General features: G+C 35.0%; 1 protein-coding gene across 2 annotated transcripts; it reads left to right on the plus strand.

Moving 5' to 3' along the window:
- The first annotated feature begins 4 nt into the window (after positions 1-4).
- LOC128229308 (1-deoxyxylulose-5-phosphate synthase YajO-like) lies at positions 5-16,384 on the plus strand. Of its 2 annotated transcripts, none has more exons than XM_052941153.1 (8): positions 5-159; positions 2,435-2,497; positions 4,081-4,266; positions 7,229-7,387; positions 9,761-9,939; positions 13,177-13,228; positions 14,050-14,211; positions 15,056-16,384. In XM_052941153.1, the coding sequence occupies exons 1-8, from the start codon at positions 46-48 to the stop codon at positions 15,149-15,151; spliced, it is 1,011 nt and encodes a 336-aa protein (XP_052797113.1). In that variant the 5' UTR covers positions 5-45; the 3' UTR covers positions 15,152-16,384. The 2 variants fall into 2 exon arrangements, with proteins under 2 accessions (XP_052797113.1, XP_052797122.1); XM_052941162.1 differs by lacking the exon at positions 7,229-7,387 and adding an exon at positions 7,459-7,617.
- The last annotated feature ends 2,322 nt before the right edge of the window (positions 16,385-18,706 follow it).

The raw sequence follows: 18,706 nt of genomic DNA on the forward strand, positions 1-18,706 counted from the left end.
GATGAGCAAATTTTAACCCAAAGAAAAACTTCAAACATTGAAAAGATGGACTACATCACACTCCCACGAACTGACTTGAAAGTCTCTAGAATTTGTCTAGGATGCTGGCAGATGAATGACAACTCTGCGAATGTCAACTGGGATGCTCAATCATATGAGGTAAATAACAGTTTAACCATTTTTTCTTTGAAAACCATTTTTATTACTTTTTATCACTTAAAAAAGGACCGCTGAAATGTGTAAGGTTACACACAACCATTTGTTATAAATTAAATTTTAAAACATCTCTATTTAACCATTTGGGCATTTAGATGAACTTCACAATTTATCACCTTAATCCAAACCCTGGTGCATGGAGGTGTCTAAAATCCCTGGAGTACCATTCATCATTTTTTTTTTAAATTCATCCAACTCATCTTCTTCCACTTCGACAGATACACCATTTTTACAACTTTTTTATTTTTTGTCTTGGAAAGAGCAATTTTTTGCGTAAAACATCTGCAAGAATGATAAAAGATTGCTGACAAAAAATCAGTTCGTAGATTTTTATATTTCCGTTCGAATATAAATGACTCCGTGGCCTAGTGGTTAAGCATCCGCCTACGGAGCGGGAGGTCGTGGGTTCGATCCCTGGCTGTGTCATACCAGAAGACGTTAAAAGTTGGTACAAGTAGCTCCCTTGCCTGGCGCTCGGCATTTAAAGGGTAGTGCTTGGAAAAGTGGTGTACTCAGTACTGGTTTAACCCAGGAAAGTTGTACCCCGTGTATCGGTGCTTTACACTGAGCACGTAAAAGAACCAAGGGGTCTCTTCGAAAAAGAGCTAGGGTATCGCACCCGGACTTCCTTGTATCCCACCACTGTCTCTTCATCGTGCTGTCCCTTCACCAAAAAACAAAGGACCCCGTTGGAAATAAGTGCTTGCACTTTCACGGGTTATCCTTGACGGCAAGGTCTAAATAATATACATACATACATACAATGTTTTATGGCTTAAACCGTTACTAATGGTTTAATGGAAAAATGCATAAAACATCAATTTTTGGACTTTAATGTTAAAAAATGTGACCTTTTTTTCATCAGCAGTCTTATATAACTGGTTTCCAATGATTTTCGCAAAAATTGGCTCGTTCCAAGACAAAAATAGTTGTCAAAACATTCATTCTGTGAGAGTGCAGCTTTAAGACTTCTGTGAGAGTCGAGATTTTTCATGTGTCATTGGGAAGTGCAGTTAACTAGAATATACGGTAAAATAAAAAAATAAAAATGCTGATAACTTCTTAGGCTCAATGGGGTAGACAAAATATGCTTAGATTACACCAGAATGTGATAATTTTAAGACTAAAACTATGCAAACTAGAAATGTGTCCATAGGACACGGATGCCCCCACTTCGATTTTTTGTCACAGAAAATAAGCCATAATGATTATTCAGGATAATCTGCACATATAGGATAAGTTGAGTTGAGTTGGGTTTTACGGCATCGCAAGACTGTATAGGTTATATGGCGCCATTCAGGCAGGAAAAAACTTGTTGGATCCACATTGGACACATACTTTTCAAGAATTAGATTGGAAACATATATTTTTGAAGTATTTTTGGCAAAAAAGGGCCGTAACTCCTAAATGACTAAAGCGATTTCCATGACTATCAAACTTGATCAAGATATTATGGTCACAAACATGTGTTTAAAGTTTGGTGAGGATTGGACTAACAGTTTTCAAGAATTAGATTGGAAACATATATTTTTGAAGTATTTTTGGCAAAAAAGGGCCGTAACTCCTAAATGACTAAAGCGATTTCCATGACTATCGAACTTGATCAAGATATAATGGTCACAAACATGTGTTTAAAGTTTGGTGAGGATTGGACAAACGGTTTTCAAGAATTAGATCGGAAACAATCTTCGGGACGTACGTACGTACAGACAGACAGACAGACGGACAGACGTACGTACGGACAAGGGCAACCCTATATGCCGCCACTTTGTGGGGGCATAAAAAAGTCTTAGGAGCAGACCCAGAGTTTCCCCGATGCATATGCTTTGGGTTCTATATTTTAGTGTGCTCCCACCCATTTAAATTCATGTCAATTACATGTTTTAGACAAAAGCAATATATTAACTTTGATACAAAATAATTATGGAGAGGAATTGGTATTTTTCTACCGTTTACATCCTTGATTATGATATTAGATATTTTGATATGTTGTGTACTTAAGCTGAATGAAAAATGTTTATACTAATGTGCATTTGTGTGTCACAGAGTCCGATCTACAAGTATTGAGCATTGGTAGAATTTAAACTGCTGTTTATTATGTATTCACCCTGGCTTGTTATGAATTTCTTGTATTCTATAATGTTATAAAAAATATTATATTTATAAATGTTAAATAAATAATTATTTCTTTTAAAATACATGAATTTACTTTTTTCAGACTTCAAAGGCTTGTGTAGACAAATGCCTGGAGCTGGGTATCAACTTCTTTGACACAGCAGAGGTATGCCTAATATAAATGTATATTAAATGAAAATTCTATGATGTATGCAAAGTCATGTGTTCATTCATTTTCAAATGATAATATATAACCCAGTACAACATGCCAAGCTGTGATTAAGTTCTTGTTGCAAAATGAATAAATGTATGAGGTTAGCAATACATTTAATTGAATTTGGTGCCCAGGAACAAACTATTTAAAATAATACAAATATCTAAAATAATACAGATATTTATCCAAGGGGTTATTTGTGTTTATAAAATGCTGATTTATACCCTTTAACGGTACTGTATATCTCATTGTATTGAATTAATAAAGACATGCCTCTTAGCATAACTATTGTAAACTTTATAATAAAATGAACAGTATCTAGTCATTTTAATTAAGGAATCTGGGCCACAAATAAGCTATTTTTTTGGTGAACACATTCAATTTTGGAGGTATTTGAAAGGTATATATATGCCTGCTGATTACCGGTACTACTTTTGAATATAATTAAATAACTGAAAGCAAACCATACCCAAAATAATTAAAGTTTGTATATTTGCTCCTATTTCAACAAATTTACTGAATTCAGATGTTAATGACACATTTTGCAATCCTTAAAGTCAAGAAACTATTTTTTATATTAATTTATAAATGATTTTTGTATGTTCTACTTTTGAACATTAAACCCTTTCAAATGATAGCCAGATAATCTGGGTTCATCAGGCATCCAAAGTCACATATAATATTTGTTGGTCAGATACCTTAAGCAGAGGATTGCAATTTTTCAAATAGCTCAGCCTGAACCTCAATGACATGTCCCTCAATTCAAACTTAATTTGACTTTATTTCATATTGTATCTGAGCTACTAGGTTTATGGGTCACACAGTTTTATCATTTGAGTCTTCAAACCTCATATTTTGACCTTTATGGGACTTAAAACTAGTGTTATCAGGTTTCATGTTTGTTTTGATGGTCAGATCATGCTATAATAGCTTGGGAAGATTCAAAATCATGTTTACCTGAGATGATAAAGTATCTGTATGCAAGATAAATGTTGCCTACTTGTGAAGAGGAAAAATCCAATTATGAGTTCTCTATTGAGAGACCATTACCTGTTTGTCAAATGTATCCCTATGCTTTTCCTTAAAAAAAATCCACCATTAAGATATATATCTACCAATGTAAATTTCTGTGACTGAGTAAAATATTGCTTGCAAATATCTCTTTAGTTTTAGGATCAAACAAATATTACAATGAAAACTACAGTGAAAAGCCCAGTTGTCAGAAACTCAAAAATAAGCCCTGTTTAGAGCTACACAGCAAGGGTCGTAGTAACAGCATGTCTTCATTTTAAAAAAATAATGATGATTTATTAAAAACATCCTTGTTTATGAAACCATAAAAAAACACATTATATATTTTGTTATCATTCTGCAAGAGAACACCTTTAGAATAGTATTTATAAGTATCCCTTCAGCTCAATATTCCAATCTGCCTCTAATAAAAGGTCTTAAATTCAAACCCTGCAAGGGCCATGTTCTCTCGGCAACTTGAAAAGAACACCCGAAAAGTAAAGTGTAATACACATTTTTTGCAGGGTTATGCTGGTTCGGAACAAGTACTAGGCAAGTGTTTGCAGGGCCGTAGACAGGAAGCTGTAATTGCCTCCAAGTTTGGGTTCCGTGAAGGCCCGAATACCCCGCCCTATACAGCAGTACAGATAGATGAGGCTGTCACGCGGAGTCTTGAGAAACTCCAGACCACTTACATTGATCTGCTTCAGGTAGAGACAGGCTTTTGGTATTAGGTTGAAATGTTTGATGGATCATGATCGTTAATATGATGTTTGATGTATTATGATCACTCAAATGTTTTTGGTATGATCGTTTTAATGTTTTTGGTTTGCTCAAAAGTTAATTATGCCCCCCTTCGAAGAAGAGGGGTATATTGCTTTGCACAGGCATGTCGGTATGTCGGTCGGTCGGTCTGTCGGTAGACCAAAGCTTGTCCGAGTGATAACTCAACAATTCCTGGACGTATGGTCATCAAACTTCACATGAAGGTTGGGCCTGACCAGTAGATGACCCCTATTAATTTTGGGGGTCATCGGGTCAAAGGTCAAGGTCACAGTGACCTTTAATGGTAAAATAATTTTAAAGCTTGTCCGAGTGATAACTCAACAATGCCTGCACCCATGGCCCTCAAACTTGACATGGAGGTTGGGCCTGACCAGTAGATGACCCCTATTGTTTTTGGGGGTCATCAGGCCAAAGGTCAAGGTCACATTGACCTTGAATGGTAAAAGGTTGTCCGAGTGATAACGTGACAATGCCTGCACCCATGGCCCTCAAACTTGACTTGGAGGTTGGGCCTGACCAGTAGCTGACCCCTATTGTTTTTTGGGCTCAATGGGTCAAAGGTCAAGGTCACAGTGACCTTGAATGGTAAAAGGTTGTTCGAGTGATAACTCAACAATGCCTGCACCCATGGCCCTCAAACTTGACTTGGAGGTTGGGCCTGACCAGTAGATGACCCCTATCGTTTTTGGGGGTCATTGGGCAAAAGGTCAAGGTCACAGTGACCTTGAATGGTAAAAGGTTGTTCGAGTGATAACTCAACAATGCCTGCACCCATTGCCCTCAAACTTGACTTGGAGAATTGGCCTGACCAGGAGATGACCCCTATGGTTTTGGGGGGTCATCTGGCCAAAGGTCAAGGTCACAGTGACCTGGAATGGTAAAAGGTTGTCCGAGTGATAACTCGACAATGCCTGCACCCATGGCCCTCAGACTTGATTTGGAGGTTGGGCCTGGCCAGAAGATGGTCCCTATTGATTTAAGGGGTCATTGGGCCAAAGGTCAAGGTCACAGTGACCTGGAAAGGTAAAAGGTTATCCGAGTAATTACTTGACAATGGCTGCACCCATGGCCCTCAAACTTGATTTGGAGGTTGAGCCTGGCCAGAAGATTGTCCCTATTAATTTTAGGGGTCATTGGGCCAAAGGTCAAGGTCACAGTGACCTTGAATGATAAAAGGTTGTCCAAGTGATAACTCAACAATGCCTGCACCCATGGCCCTCAAACTTGACATGGAGGTGGGGCCTGACCAGTAGATGACCCCTATTGATTTTAGGGGTCAAAGGTCAAGGTCACAGTGACCTTGAAAGCAAACTCGACAATTCTTGGACCTATGGTCACCAAACTTGACATGAAGGTTGGGCCTGCCAAGTAGATGACCCCTATCGACTTTGGGGGTCATCAGGCCAAGGTCAATGTCACAGTAACCTTTAATGCTAAAAAGTTAACAAATCTTCCCCCAATGATATTTCGACAATGCCTGAACCTATGATCATTAAACTTGACATGGATGTTAAGCCTGACCAGTAGATCACCCTTATTGATCTTAGGATTCATAGAGCCAAAGGTCAAGGTCACAGTGATCTTGAATGGTAAAAGGTTGTCCGAGTAATAACTCAACAATGCCTGAACCCATGGCCTTCAAACTTGACATGGAGTTGCATCTGACTTGTAGATGACCCCTTATGATTTAAGGGGTCATCGGGTCAAAGGTCAAGGTCACAGTGACCTTGAACGAAAAAAACTTGTCTTTTGATAACTTGACAATGCCTGCACCCATGGCCCTCAAACTTGACATTTAGGTTTCTGGTGACCAGCTGATGACTCTGGATTTGGGTTCATAGAGTCAAAGGTCATGACGGTCATAACACACTTTATCCTCACACTTTAATGGTCATAATCTTAAAACAGCAACAAATCAGCTGTCATTTCGGTCCATGCATATTTCATTCAATTGTCCATATAATCCTGACAACATGGCGCTCAGGGGGGGCATAATGTTTGACAAACATCTCTTGTTTTGTAATGTGATTTGAAAGAAGATGTGCTTTTTGTTGACCTTTTGATTTTGTCAAGGCAGTATATATTGATTATGTGATTAAAGTGACACTCTTATTCAAAATCAGTACAAACACATATAAAACGAACATAAATTTTAAGTGATAAACCTTAAACTACTTACTTAACAATGCACTTTTCGAAAATATTAATTACTGATAACAAGATTATGACCATGTATTTACCTGCTGAAAACATAAAAATATTAAATGATTGGTGAATGCTAAAAGATTTACTCTGATTAATGATTGGTGAATGCTAAAAGATTTACTCTGATTTACTATCATTTCACATTATTAGTAGAAATACCGTGTTTTCTGCACCTTTCTTTCAAATCAAACTTGGTATCCCTCATAAGAACCATTGTTTTTGACATTTATTCATCCTTTTTCAGGTATTTTAAAACAAGTATAAATTATGCTAATTTTATTTGGGAGTAAGAGTGCATCTGGACTAAAAGTATTTTGGTTAAAATTTATGTTTTATGTAGCTATTAAATATGGTATGGATTAGAAAATTATAAAGGAACAAGCCTGTCAACTTCTTTTGTTGAAAAACATGTTTTTTAAAAATAAATCAAGGGTGTTTGCACAGCATGACATGCGTACCATCATTTGTAATTTTCGAAGAAAATAATGATTTACAAAAGTAAGTATTACAAAAAGTTGTTAAAAAACTGGAGTTTAACTTTTTAGGTATGTTCAATGTTTTAATGGTACCATATCCTTCCAATTAAGCAATTGAATTTAATCAAGAACTTAATTAAGCATTTCAAGATGATAGTACAATATAGGAAGTAGGTAGATGGGACTCCAACTAGTTTATTTGCAGGCCCATTTCCCGAGTTTCATCCAGAACACGGAGGAAGCTATCACAGAGCTAAAACGGCAGGTTGCTCTTGGAAGGATAAAAAGTTACGGAGTATGCAACTTTGGACCGAAAAATCTCAAGTCTTTGCTCGGACTTGGTGTGGTTCCAACAGTCAACCAGGTTAGAAGGAGTTTGTTTGCTTTTAATTTAATCTATTTTGTTACTGGTATATTTGTTTTCCCTTTTTTCAGGCTCATTTTCCAAGGATTATAGCTGATGTCGATGAAGCTGTTGCAGAACTTAAGAGACAAGTCTCTCTTGGTAGAATAAGAAGTTTCGGGTTCTGCAATTTCGGGCCTAAGAATTTAAAAATGTTAATTGAAAAGGGAGTTAACCCTGTATCGAACCAGGTACCATGTGGTGGTGCATGCTGTGGTTATATACAATATTAAGATATCTGACCCACAAACATGTTTTTTACATACCTCAGGTGAACAAATATCATTTTGGTATCATTTGAAAGGGTTTTATTTCCACAAAAAAAGTAATAATTTATAGAACAAAAAGGGTTTTTTTGCCCCTCAAAATAGGCCAATTAAAATACATTTGAATTCAGTTGAAATAAAGAGCAAATATCTGTAAATAATTGTATCAGCTTCAGGAATAATGTACTGTTGGTAATTTATTTAACATATTAGTTACATGTATCTACAAGCTATAATCTTTCAGTGGATACCAACATTAAATAGAAACTAGACTAGCTTATACGTGGGTCAGATTCCTTAAGTCTGCTTGTATTCAACTGTATGTTGTCTTAACATTTGCACAAAATTATTGGCCCTTTTTCTTGGCATGTTAGATTTGCACCAAAACATAAACAAAATAAATTTACGTAAATCTTAGTACAGTCAAACCTCATTGGCTCGAACTCTCTTGGCTCAAATTTCTCATTGGCTCGAACTTGGTGTAAAGGACCAATTTCTTTATACTGAATGTAAGAATCCCCTTTTGGATTAAATTTTCTGAGGCTCGAGTCCTTAGGAGTTCGAGCCATCTGGGTTCGACTGTAGATGCTTGTTGATTTTTGCAGATATTGATTTCATTTGGCTTGTGAAAACCAAATCTGCAAAAATCCACTTAAGTCGAATACAACCTTCCGGTTCAAAGGCAGTACTAATAACCCTATTGTATTGCCTACCGCATATTTGTGAAGAATTTCTTATAAATGTTTACTATGGTTAAATGGTGATATTGGTCAAACTATTTTCAGTCCCTTTCAAACAAGTTGGGAAAGAGTATGTTTTTATATTATTTTATACTGACAAAATAAATATTCATTTTGCTTACACAGAAGTTGGAAGGACATGTTCTTGTTACGTTACATTGCAAGTGTTTCTTGTGCAAATTTTAGCATTTAGAATAATTATGCCACATTGGGCGTGATAACACATTGGGCTTGATAACACATTCGGGCTTGATAACACATTTTGTTTATTGTAGTTTTTAGTATGATTAATACAGCTAATTTCATATTGACTTACATGTGCATTCAAAATTAAGGAAATGCATACATGCCATATCCCCCGGTTGGGGGGAAAATCCCCCAGAATTTTGACCATCCCCTGGTCCCCCGCTAGGGGATCCATATCCCTTGGAATTTGATTTTTATTTTTATTTTTTTATTTTTTAAACTTGATTAAGGTTGACAGTGGAAAGCATCCATAATTATATCATTGTGAAATTCCATGAAGGACCATGATGACTTAATCCAAAAATAATTGTAATTAGAGTGTGTTTCTGTATTTATTCTTATATTATAAAAAAATGCAGATATTGGGCAAAATTTTGCCGCGTAAAAATCCCCTGGTGTTATATCAAAATCCCCTGGAATTTAGACCAAAATCCCCTGGGAAGCCTCTCAGAAATATGGCATGTATGGAAATGTGCATATTGTGGTTGTATATTCATCTGTAGTTGTTATAATTATGTATTTAAAACTAACTAACTTCTAAACAATTTTGGTGTACTAATTTTTATATATTCTACGGGTTATTTATAATCATTATAACAGCATGGTATGCTACATTTCATTGTTTTTTGTATACAATTTAAGAGGAAAAAGTAAAATTGCATTGTTAAAGGTTTAGGAGCTTTACCTCGGACAGTTCTGGATTGGTATTCATAAAACATCTTATGTCATTTCCTACCTTAGGTCAATTTCTCAAGTGAAGTATTTCACTGGTCATATCGTATAGTAACCTAATAAATTCTGAAATACACTATTTTTGTTGATGTTATTGAATATACAAACTTTTATGTAGAAAACACTTTTCTTTTAATTTGTCATCAAAATCTTAAGAAATCTACCGTACTTAAGTTCAAAAATGACTGAATAAGTTTTATGAATATGGTCTTAATGTAGCTTATTTTAGTACAAAAGAGTATTAATTTTATGTTCAAATATGATGACAGAAATGAATGTTGAAATCTTTTCATTCAAAAACTTAACTGAACTGGCATGTGATGTAGGTTTTGTTTATTTTTATATCACAGATTGGATACAATCTACTTTGGCGATCACCTGAAAGGGAGGTAATTCCAATCTGCAAGGAGAAAGACATTGCTGTTCTGGCTTACTCCCCCTTACAGCAAGGTCTGCTCAGTGGTAACTACATGACTGTGGATGATGTGCCTGTTGGCAGGAGGAGAGGAAAATTATTTGCCCCTGAAAGGTTGGTTCAACATTAATGATATTTGTTTTTTATACCCACTGCCAAAAGGCAAAGAGTATATAGTAATGGAAGTGTTTGTGCGCGTCTGGGCTATCTTGTTCAGAATATAACTTGAAAAGTATTTGATGTATTGGCTTCAAACTGCATATAAAGGTATAACTCATTTTGAAGAAGTGCAGTGAGTAGGAATCATTTCTCTGGAAGCATTTCTAGCTCGACTATTCGAAGAATAAGGAGGGCTTAAATACTACTTGCCCCAGCGTCAGTGTCAATCGTCGGCGTCTGGTTAAAGTTTTAGGGCAAGTTGGGATTTTCACTTATAACTCAATTATCCTTCGTTCAATTCACTAAATACTTCACACAGTTAATCAGGGTCATCACATTATGAGATTAGATAACTCCATATTATCATATTTACATATTATGGCCCCTGATTGACTAGGGAACTTGGGTTTAAAGTTTTAGGGCAGGTTGTGATATTTATTAAGAACTTCTATATCCTTCATTCAAATGACTTGATACTTCACAAAGTTGTTCAGGACCATCACACAATGAGGTTGCATAACTCCATATTAACCTTAATACAAGTTATGGCCCCTGATTGACTTAGAAACTTCGATTAAATTTTTAGGGCAGGTTAAAGTTTTATGGCAAGTCCAATACCCTTCATTCAATTCACTTATACTTACTTCATACAGTTGGTCAGGGCCATCACATAATGAGGTTAGATAACTCCATATTATCCTTTTTACAAATTCTGGCCCCTGATTGACTATGGAACTTAGGTTAAAGTTTTAGAGCAGGTTGGAATATTTATGAATACTTCTACATCCTTCATTGAAATGACTTAATACTTCACACAGTTGTTCGGGACCATAACACAATGAGGTTACATAACTCCATATCATCCTTAATACAAGTTATGGCCCCTGATTGCCTAAGGAACATAGGTTTAAGGACAGGTTAAAGTTTGAGGGCAAGTTGGGATTTTAATAAAAAACAACTTATATACCCTTTATTCAATCAACTCAATACCCTGCAGAATTATTGATGATCATCTTACAACAAGGTTACATAACTACATTTTAACCCTAATTACAAATTATGGTCCTTGATTGACTTTTTTTTCATTTTTTTTTCTGTTGACAGGGGCATTTTCATATTCTTAACCAGGTTTTCACAAAGGGAAAACTATATATTATAATGACTTGGGTCATTGTTCGGGCAGGCTGGTGGGAGGGCAGCGTCAAAGTCACCTTATGTATCGAATAATTTTAGCTAGGTTAGACATATAGTCACTAAACTTGGTATATAGGAAGAGCTTATGGAGAACTTTCATAGGATTGCGTTTGAGGCCCCTAGGAACAAGGTCAAGGTCTAAGTTACTTTTTATAGAAAAAAACTTTATTTAAGTTATTCAATACTAACCATTTTTTCTATAAAAAGTAACTTATATATAAAGATTTTTCCTGAGACCTTTCATGAGATTATGTTTTGGGCCCCAAGAGGTCAAGGTCACTGTTGCTGAAAATGGAAAAAATGGTTAGTACTGAATAACATATGTAATTGTTGACATAGTGTGACCAAACATGGTATATAGGACAAGTTTATGGAGACCTTTTATTGGATTGCCTTTTGACCCCTTATAGGGTAACATACCAATAGTACAAACTGTTGCAATAAAAGTCTTGTTTTTTCGCACTTGGCCACGTTCTATATACTTTCCTGTAGGTGTTGACATTTTGAGAACAAACACATACAATATGTTTTTGCTTAAAAAACTTCATTCTTGACAGGTTATCGTTTACAACACACTGTCAGAAAGAATATATCACTATGTATAAGTTTTGCGAAATATAGTTATTGCATTTGTTAATTTGATTATTAATTTTTTGTCTGAAGCATAACCTGAAATGTCCTTGAGGTATTGTCTTTAAACTTCATAATCAGATAGATCTCATCAAGGAGATTCTTATCCTTTGTTTTTAGGCGAAGTTGATGCTGTTTTTAATTTGGCTTGGGATATGGCAGTCTATGACTGCTCTTGTTTCAATTTTAGTGGTACTTATATGATAGAGAGAGAGAGAGGGAGAGAGATTCTTTATTTCCTCATAATACAGAGAGTCCATGCATTTATAACTCAAATTTATTTACCCCTGAAAGATAGGCTTTCTGATGATGATCTCGTATCCAATATTTTCAATTGCTGTATTGGAAGTTTAATGTGGTAACTAATATGACAGGTTTCGGAAGAGATGAAAATCATTCGACCCTTAAAGGTTGGTACCCTGTTGATAGGTACTCAGTGCTCAGTTCTTTCAATTGGTAGTACTCAATGGGGATTATATGACAATAGAAGTGCCACTAGAAAGAAAGAGAAAATTTTTATCCGCCCCTAGAAAGTTGATAATCTAATAATAGGTACTTTCCTTTATAGGTACATGTACTCAGTTTCTAATTAGTAGTTCTGCATGGTACTGGTAAACTGCTTTTCAGGTTTGCTCAAAATTCTCCATTTTATAAAACAGGGCTTGTTGAAATGTGTTGATGGCAAACATCTAGCTGCTGTACAGTTATTTGGGTCTGTACATCCAAAAGTCTTATTTTTGATGACTAATGAAATCCTTTTTGGGAGACCTAAAAGTGTTGGTACTTAATTAGTTACTCAGTTAAGTTGAGTATCGTTATACAGGTCTGACCCCAATAGCACGAAAATACTTAAGTCAAATCTCAATCTCAGTCTCAACTCATTTTACCACATAGCATCAAAAGTTATAAAAAATCATATATTTTTTTACTCCTTTTAAATGCACATTCTATCATAGAATATGTGGATTAAAGATTTGGTCAAGATTCCAAGAGAAAAATGTGTTTGAGTACAATTCATTTTTTAACAATTACTTAAGTATACTTTTTGCTGTAGAATTGTAGAATAAGTTTTCTTTGAAATATTGACAAAATCTTTCTTTCAAAAACATGCAAGATTTTGAATCAGTCTATGCTTTCATGTGGTAAATTGAGCTGAGATTGAGTTTGAGATTTGACTTGAGTATTTTCGGAATATTGGGGCCTGGTCTGATTTTCAGGGAAGCAAGTTGTGATATTTTCATTGCCTTGGTTTAGTTGTCGCCATTAGATACAGTCGAGCATTGGCACTGGTTGCTGTGTTATAGCCTACTGGTATATTGTCTGTTAAGGACTCTTAAATCTTTTACATTTTCTTAAATCTTGTTTCAGCGCTGAAAAGAGCAGACATGGAACTCCAGGGTGTGAGAAGGAAATGTTTGAGGTATACATTGTAAATTACGTCATCCTCTTTGTTGTATGCGTTTTGTTGTGTCAGCTTTAAAAAGCCGTGCCAGGTTCAATCCACTGCAGTTGCTTAAATCTCTTGAGGGCCTAAATTAAACTCCATTAAACACACATGCACCCTTTTGAAAAGGGCATGGGTTAACTGTAATTGACATACAAGCCATCAGTTTGTGTAGTAGTAAAATCATTGTAAATATTCACCAACTGATATAATTATGATATAATTATGCGGATTCTTTTCCTAGCATAAAATAATTTTACCAGTTAAACACTATGTACTGTCTGACATGTAAATCTATATAAATACAACAGTTTGTCTTATAACAAAAAGTTTGCACTGTGCCTTGTGAGAATTGTTATAGCCTGTACTGAAATATTGCTTTAATATCTCAACTAAGAATACCAGGGGAGTATCGAGGCATTAGCATGGCGTACATATTTAATTTTTGGTCCATTGGAATTGAGATGTAAAAATCAAATTCTAATAGATGTATATATATACATCAGTTGATTTCAATTTCCCTTAATTTCTTGCTGTAAATGTGTTCTTTCATTGCTGTATTTGTCAAAATTTTCCAAGAGGCAGGGCTCCCATCCCAGATTTCATGTGGATACGAACTCATGAATTAGCTCACTCACAAATATGGGCTTAGAATTCAAACTGATTTAGATACACTCTCTTATACTGTTGAACATATGTTGTCTTCAGGGACGTAGGCTTATACAAGATAAATGCATTGAATGGAAATGAATACTAGTTTACAAATGTATAAATTATTTGACAAAAACTCATTTCAGTCTCTACGCAAGATGAAGGATCTATGTGCCAAAACAGAGGTCCCAATGGCTAAGGCTGCCATCTCCTGGGTACTGCAGCAGGAAGTAAAGCCAGTCGTCATTGTAGGCTGCAGAACACCTGAACAGGTCGTAGACAACTATAATGTTGTCAAAATATCAGACGTAAGTTTTTCTCTGTACTTATTTTTATATTTTCCTGTTTGCTTGGAGGTGACTTTCAGAAATGCATGAACAGGTTTCCAATAAAAGAGAAATGCTTTCAAGGAATCTTAGTTTATAATCAGCCATTATATTATAACTAAAATCTTATAATTACAAACTGGGGTTCAATGTCATGCCTGAGGGTCCAATCCTGGTTCAAAGCTCTTTTTATGGCTTATTGAAGTTGACACCAGTGGCTATATTCACCTTATATCGGTCGTCATCATAGGAACACAATCAGAGTTTTTTCATTGGTCAATGTATTTATTGTCCAATCAAAACAGCCAGATTGCACTTTTATCTAATTATAAGTTAGATCTAAGATATAATTATTATTATATTAAATATGGCCCTTTAACTCCAAGTTTAAGAATTTACTTGGAAGGATAATTTATTGATATGTGGCAGCTTATCGACAGTTGAGTTGTGAGTAAGATATGTCGCTGTAACTTGACATTAAATGTTTGTAGAAAACTTACGTTTCCTGAGCGTTAATTTTATTTATATATATATGCATTATTATTAATTATAATTATATATTTATTTATTATTATATTTATTATTCTGTCACATCTGAAATTCATTACTATTAGAACTGAAAGGTATATTTAGGAATATTATATTAATTCATTTTTTCATTGCATTCAGTATATACAAAATCTTAAAAATGGAAAGAAAAGAACATGTTTAAATTCTTATCCACTGTAAATAACATTGTTACTTTATCAATTAGTAACAAATGAAATGTTTTTTCTCTATTAACATTCCCCTAAATTAAATATAAAATATGTTTACATCAATGTAGGAGCTGGTTAAACAGCTGTCAGATGCGACCGACCCTGTGAAGGAGAAAATTGGAACAGCCATGGACCAGTGGGTACACCCAGACCGATGTGAATAAAACGTGTCATGAGACACTCCTAGTCTACCCCTGGAGTGGAAGGATGGGCACCAGGTTGTCAGTTGCTAAATCTCATGGGATCAATCTCTAAGGATCTAGATGCAATAGATTTTGTGATTGACATTTAGATACCTGGCCTGCACCTTGCCTTTTGCTTATGTCCCCTCCCCCGAATAACCTTCCTCCCCAACCCCATTCCCTTTTAATTTGTAACCGTCGTTTAGTGTCAAAGGAAAGCCTAGAGGGTTAGACATAGCTCAGGATAATCTTGATTGTATCTATAATCTATCTATAATATAACAAATTATTACACTCTGTTGGGTTGTCAAACAGATTATTAAATGTTATAGGTACATCCATTTTTAGCAGGTTTGCTCATATGGTAGCATTTTTCCAACAAAATTAAGAATTTACTTTACTGAATCAGAATTTAAGCTATTAACACTTAAGTCTTGAAAACAAGCTCTGTTCTTTTCAGATCAGGCTTACATTTTAAGCCAGTTTAGCAGTATACCATACAAAGTCCCTCCCTTTAATGTTTAGGTTCAAGTTAGGTTGTATGCTTAGAACTACATGTAACTGATAGTATTGGCAACAATGTTTGAGGTTTACTGAAATCCTATTAAAATTAACATTTTATTTGTTATATGTCATTTTTGTTAATATTACCAGTTACTGATTTTTACAATTTTAGTGTATAATTTTTTACTTCTAGCCATGATAAATCACGTCTTGAATGACTTTGTTCATTAAGCTTTCAATACAGGGACCATATTGTATGTTTAATGCAGTATCGTAGGCATTGTGCCAAACTGCTGTCAATGTTCACTTCATTATTTTATAAAACCACAAACTTTGCAAAATATAAATCCAATTCAGATGTAATGATATGACTGTTTTCATCTTTTTTAACTAACAGAGAAAGGGAAATATTGAAACAAGGCAAACTTTCATTTTTCAAGATTTCAGTTAACATATTAGGCATTTTATATTTATTTTTGATTACTTTGAAGACGCTATTGATAAATAGGTGTTGTTTTAGATCCCCCATCTGTTGGTGGTTGTATTGTGGATTTTATGATGGATTTCCATTGTTGTTTAATAATTAAAACTTACATGTAATTGATTTTTTCATGATTTACCGTAATTATTGCTGTTCTGTGAACAATATAGTTATGTTTAGTGATTGTCAAATTATTCAATAAAAATATTGCTAATAAATATTATAATTATTCTCTTCTTTATTACACTTTATTCTGCTTCCAGATATGATCTTATTGCCTGAACAAGTATTGCTTTTATTTGCAACAAGACTTCTTAATAATGAACCAACTACTACTCTTTTTTACATTTTTTATGAATCATACACGAACTTTCATGAAACAATTTAATCTGATCTTAACATTTTGCTTCGAATGACTTGAAAACATATGACATATCTATACATATATTTACCTTGTTTTACTTAAGATCTGTTTTAAACTGAAAGGCAACAAATTTAAGGTCAAATCATTAGCTCCACTGGCCGAAGGCCATGGAGCTTATGTCGTCACAGATTGTCAGTCGTGAGTGCGTGCCTGCGTGCGTGCGTGCGTGCATGCGTGCGTAAACTTTTACTTTAAACGACATCTCCTCTGAAACTGATAAGCGGATTTTGACAAAACTTCACAGGAATGTTCCTTTGGTGGTCCTTTACAAAAATTGTTCAAATGGTTCCGGTCCATTGCACAATATGGCCGCCAGAGCTAAAAATAGCAAAATCTTTAAAAGACATCTCCTCTGAAACGGTTCGGCAGATTTTGATGAAACTTGACAGTAATGTTCCTTGGGTGGTCCTTTATTAAAATTGCTCAAATGGTTCTGGTCCATTGCACAATATGGCCGCCACAGCTAAAAATAGCAAAATCTTTAAACGACATCTCCTCTGAAACGGATAGGCAGATTTTGATGAAACTTGACAGAATTGTTCCTTGGGTGGTCCTTAACCAAAATTGCTCAAATGGTTCCGGTCCGCTGCACAACATGGCTGCCAGGGCAAAAAAATAGAAAAACCTTTAAAGAACATCTTCTCAGAAACCGATGATCAGATTTTGATGAAACTTAATAGAAATGTTCCTTGGATGGTCCTTTATCAAATTTGCTTCAATGGTTTCGGTCCACTGCACAAGATGGCCCCCAGAGGTAAAAATAGAAAAACCTTTAAACGACTTCTCCTCAGAAACCGATGATCGTATTGCAATGAAACTTGACAGAAATGTTACTTGGGTAGTCCTTAACCAAAATAGCCCAAACAGTTCTGGTCTGCTGCACAACATGGGCACCAGAGCTAAGAATAGAAAAAAACGTTAAACTACATCTTCTCAGAAACCGATTATCAGATTTTGATGAAACTTTACATAAATGTTCATCGGGATGCCCTTTAACCAAAATTGCCCAAATGGTTCCGGTCCGCTGCACAACATGGCTGCGAGAGTTAAAAATAGAAAAACCTTTAAGGACTTCTCGTCCGCAGTCTTCACGAAAAACATTTTAACCTACTAGCCAGTTGGACTAGCATAATGGCATATTTTACTAGTCCGAATGACAATCTAGTAGTCCGACTATTTTGCCACATTATAAAACTGTATGCTTGAGGTAAATACCTATTTCAATTGAGCAGCTTGCAGTTTGAGTAAACATTTCTTTATTATGATGCTCATGCAGTGATAGGGAGTGACATCCTTCTGTTGGGAATAGTGCTCCTTGTTTTTCAGAACCTATGGGTACTATGTAAAAACAAAAGGCATATTGCTTGAATAGACTGTAATAATATCAACATGGTTAGAAAAGAAATGCCATGCTTTAATAGCAATGATTACATTTTACTACTGAATTACCTCCCTTTAATAGAAAAAAAAATAATGTCTTAATTTTTCACGTATAGCATCTTTAAATAATTTTTAAACAATAATAATTTATGAGTAAACATATAAGCATAAAGTTCTCACAAAAAGATCAATTTAAAAACCTTACATTTATACATAGGAAAGTATATATAGACTGAACATTAATTTTCGTTTAAGTGACATTCTGAAAGTTTATGAAACAGCTATTTTTAGTAACTTAAATGGCCGAAAAGTGTAAGTGAAACACCAAGTCGATTCTATCTCGTCAGTTCTTGTTCAGGTTAGATATTTGCTTCATAATCTATTCAGATTAAATGTTAACCGATGATCAGATTTTGATGAAACTTGACAGAAATGTTCCTTGGGTGGTCATTAACCAAAATTTGTTAAATGGTTCCAGTCCACTGCACACCATGGCTGCCAGAGCTAAAAAATAAAAAAAACTTTATACGACTTGTCGTCGAAACCGATGACCTTTTTTTCGATAAAACTTGACAGAAATGTTTGTTTGGTGCTCCTTTACTCAAATTGCCCAAATCATTTCGGTCCACTGCACAACATGGCAGCCAGAGCTATTAAAGTAAAAAATTTTTTTAAATAACTTCTCCTCAAAAATTGATGATTGTATTTCTATGAAACTTGACGAAAATGTTCGTTAGGTGGTCTTTGC

Source organism: Mya arenaria, chromosome 1, assembly GCF_026914265.1.
Source record: "Mya arenaria isolate MELC-2E11 chromosome 1, ASM2691426v1".
Lineage (NCBI taxonomy): Eukaryota > Metazoa > Mollusca > Bivalvia > Myida > Myidae > Mya > Mya arenaria.

What these genes read in the sequence shown, in the direction of transcription:
- LOC128229308 (XM_052941153.1), top strand. Translation starts at nt 46, where the DNA reads ATGGACTACATCACACTCCCACGAACTGACTTGAAAGTCTCTAGAATT. An exon ending in CTTACATTGATCTGCTTCAG is followed by an intron (nt 4,267 to 7,228) that starts GTAGAGACAGGC and finishes GTTTATTTGCAG; the next exon opens with GCCCATTTCCCGAGTTTCAT. An exon ending in TGGTTCCAACAGTCAACCAG is followed by an intron (nt 7,388 to 9,760) that starts GTTAGAAGGAGT and finishes TTTATATCACAG; the next exon opens with ATTGGATACAATCTACTTTG.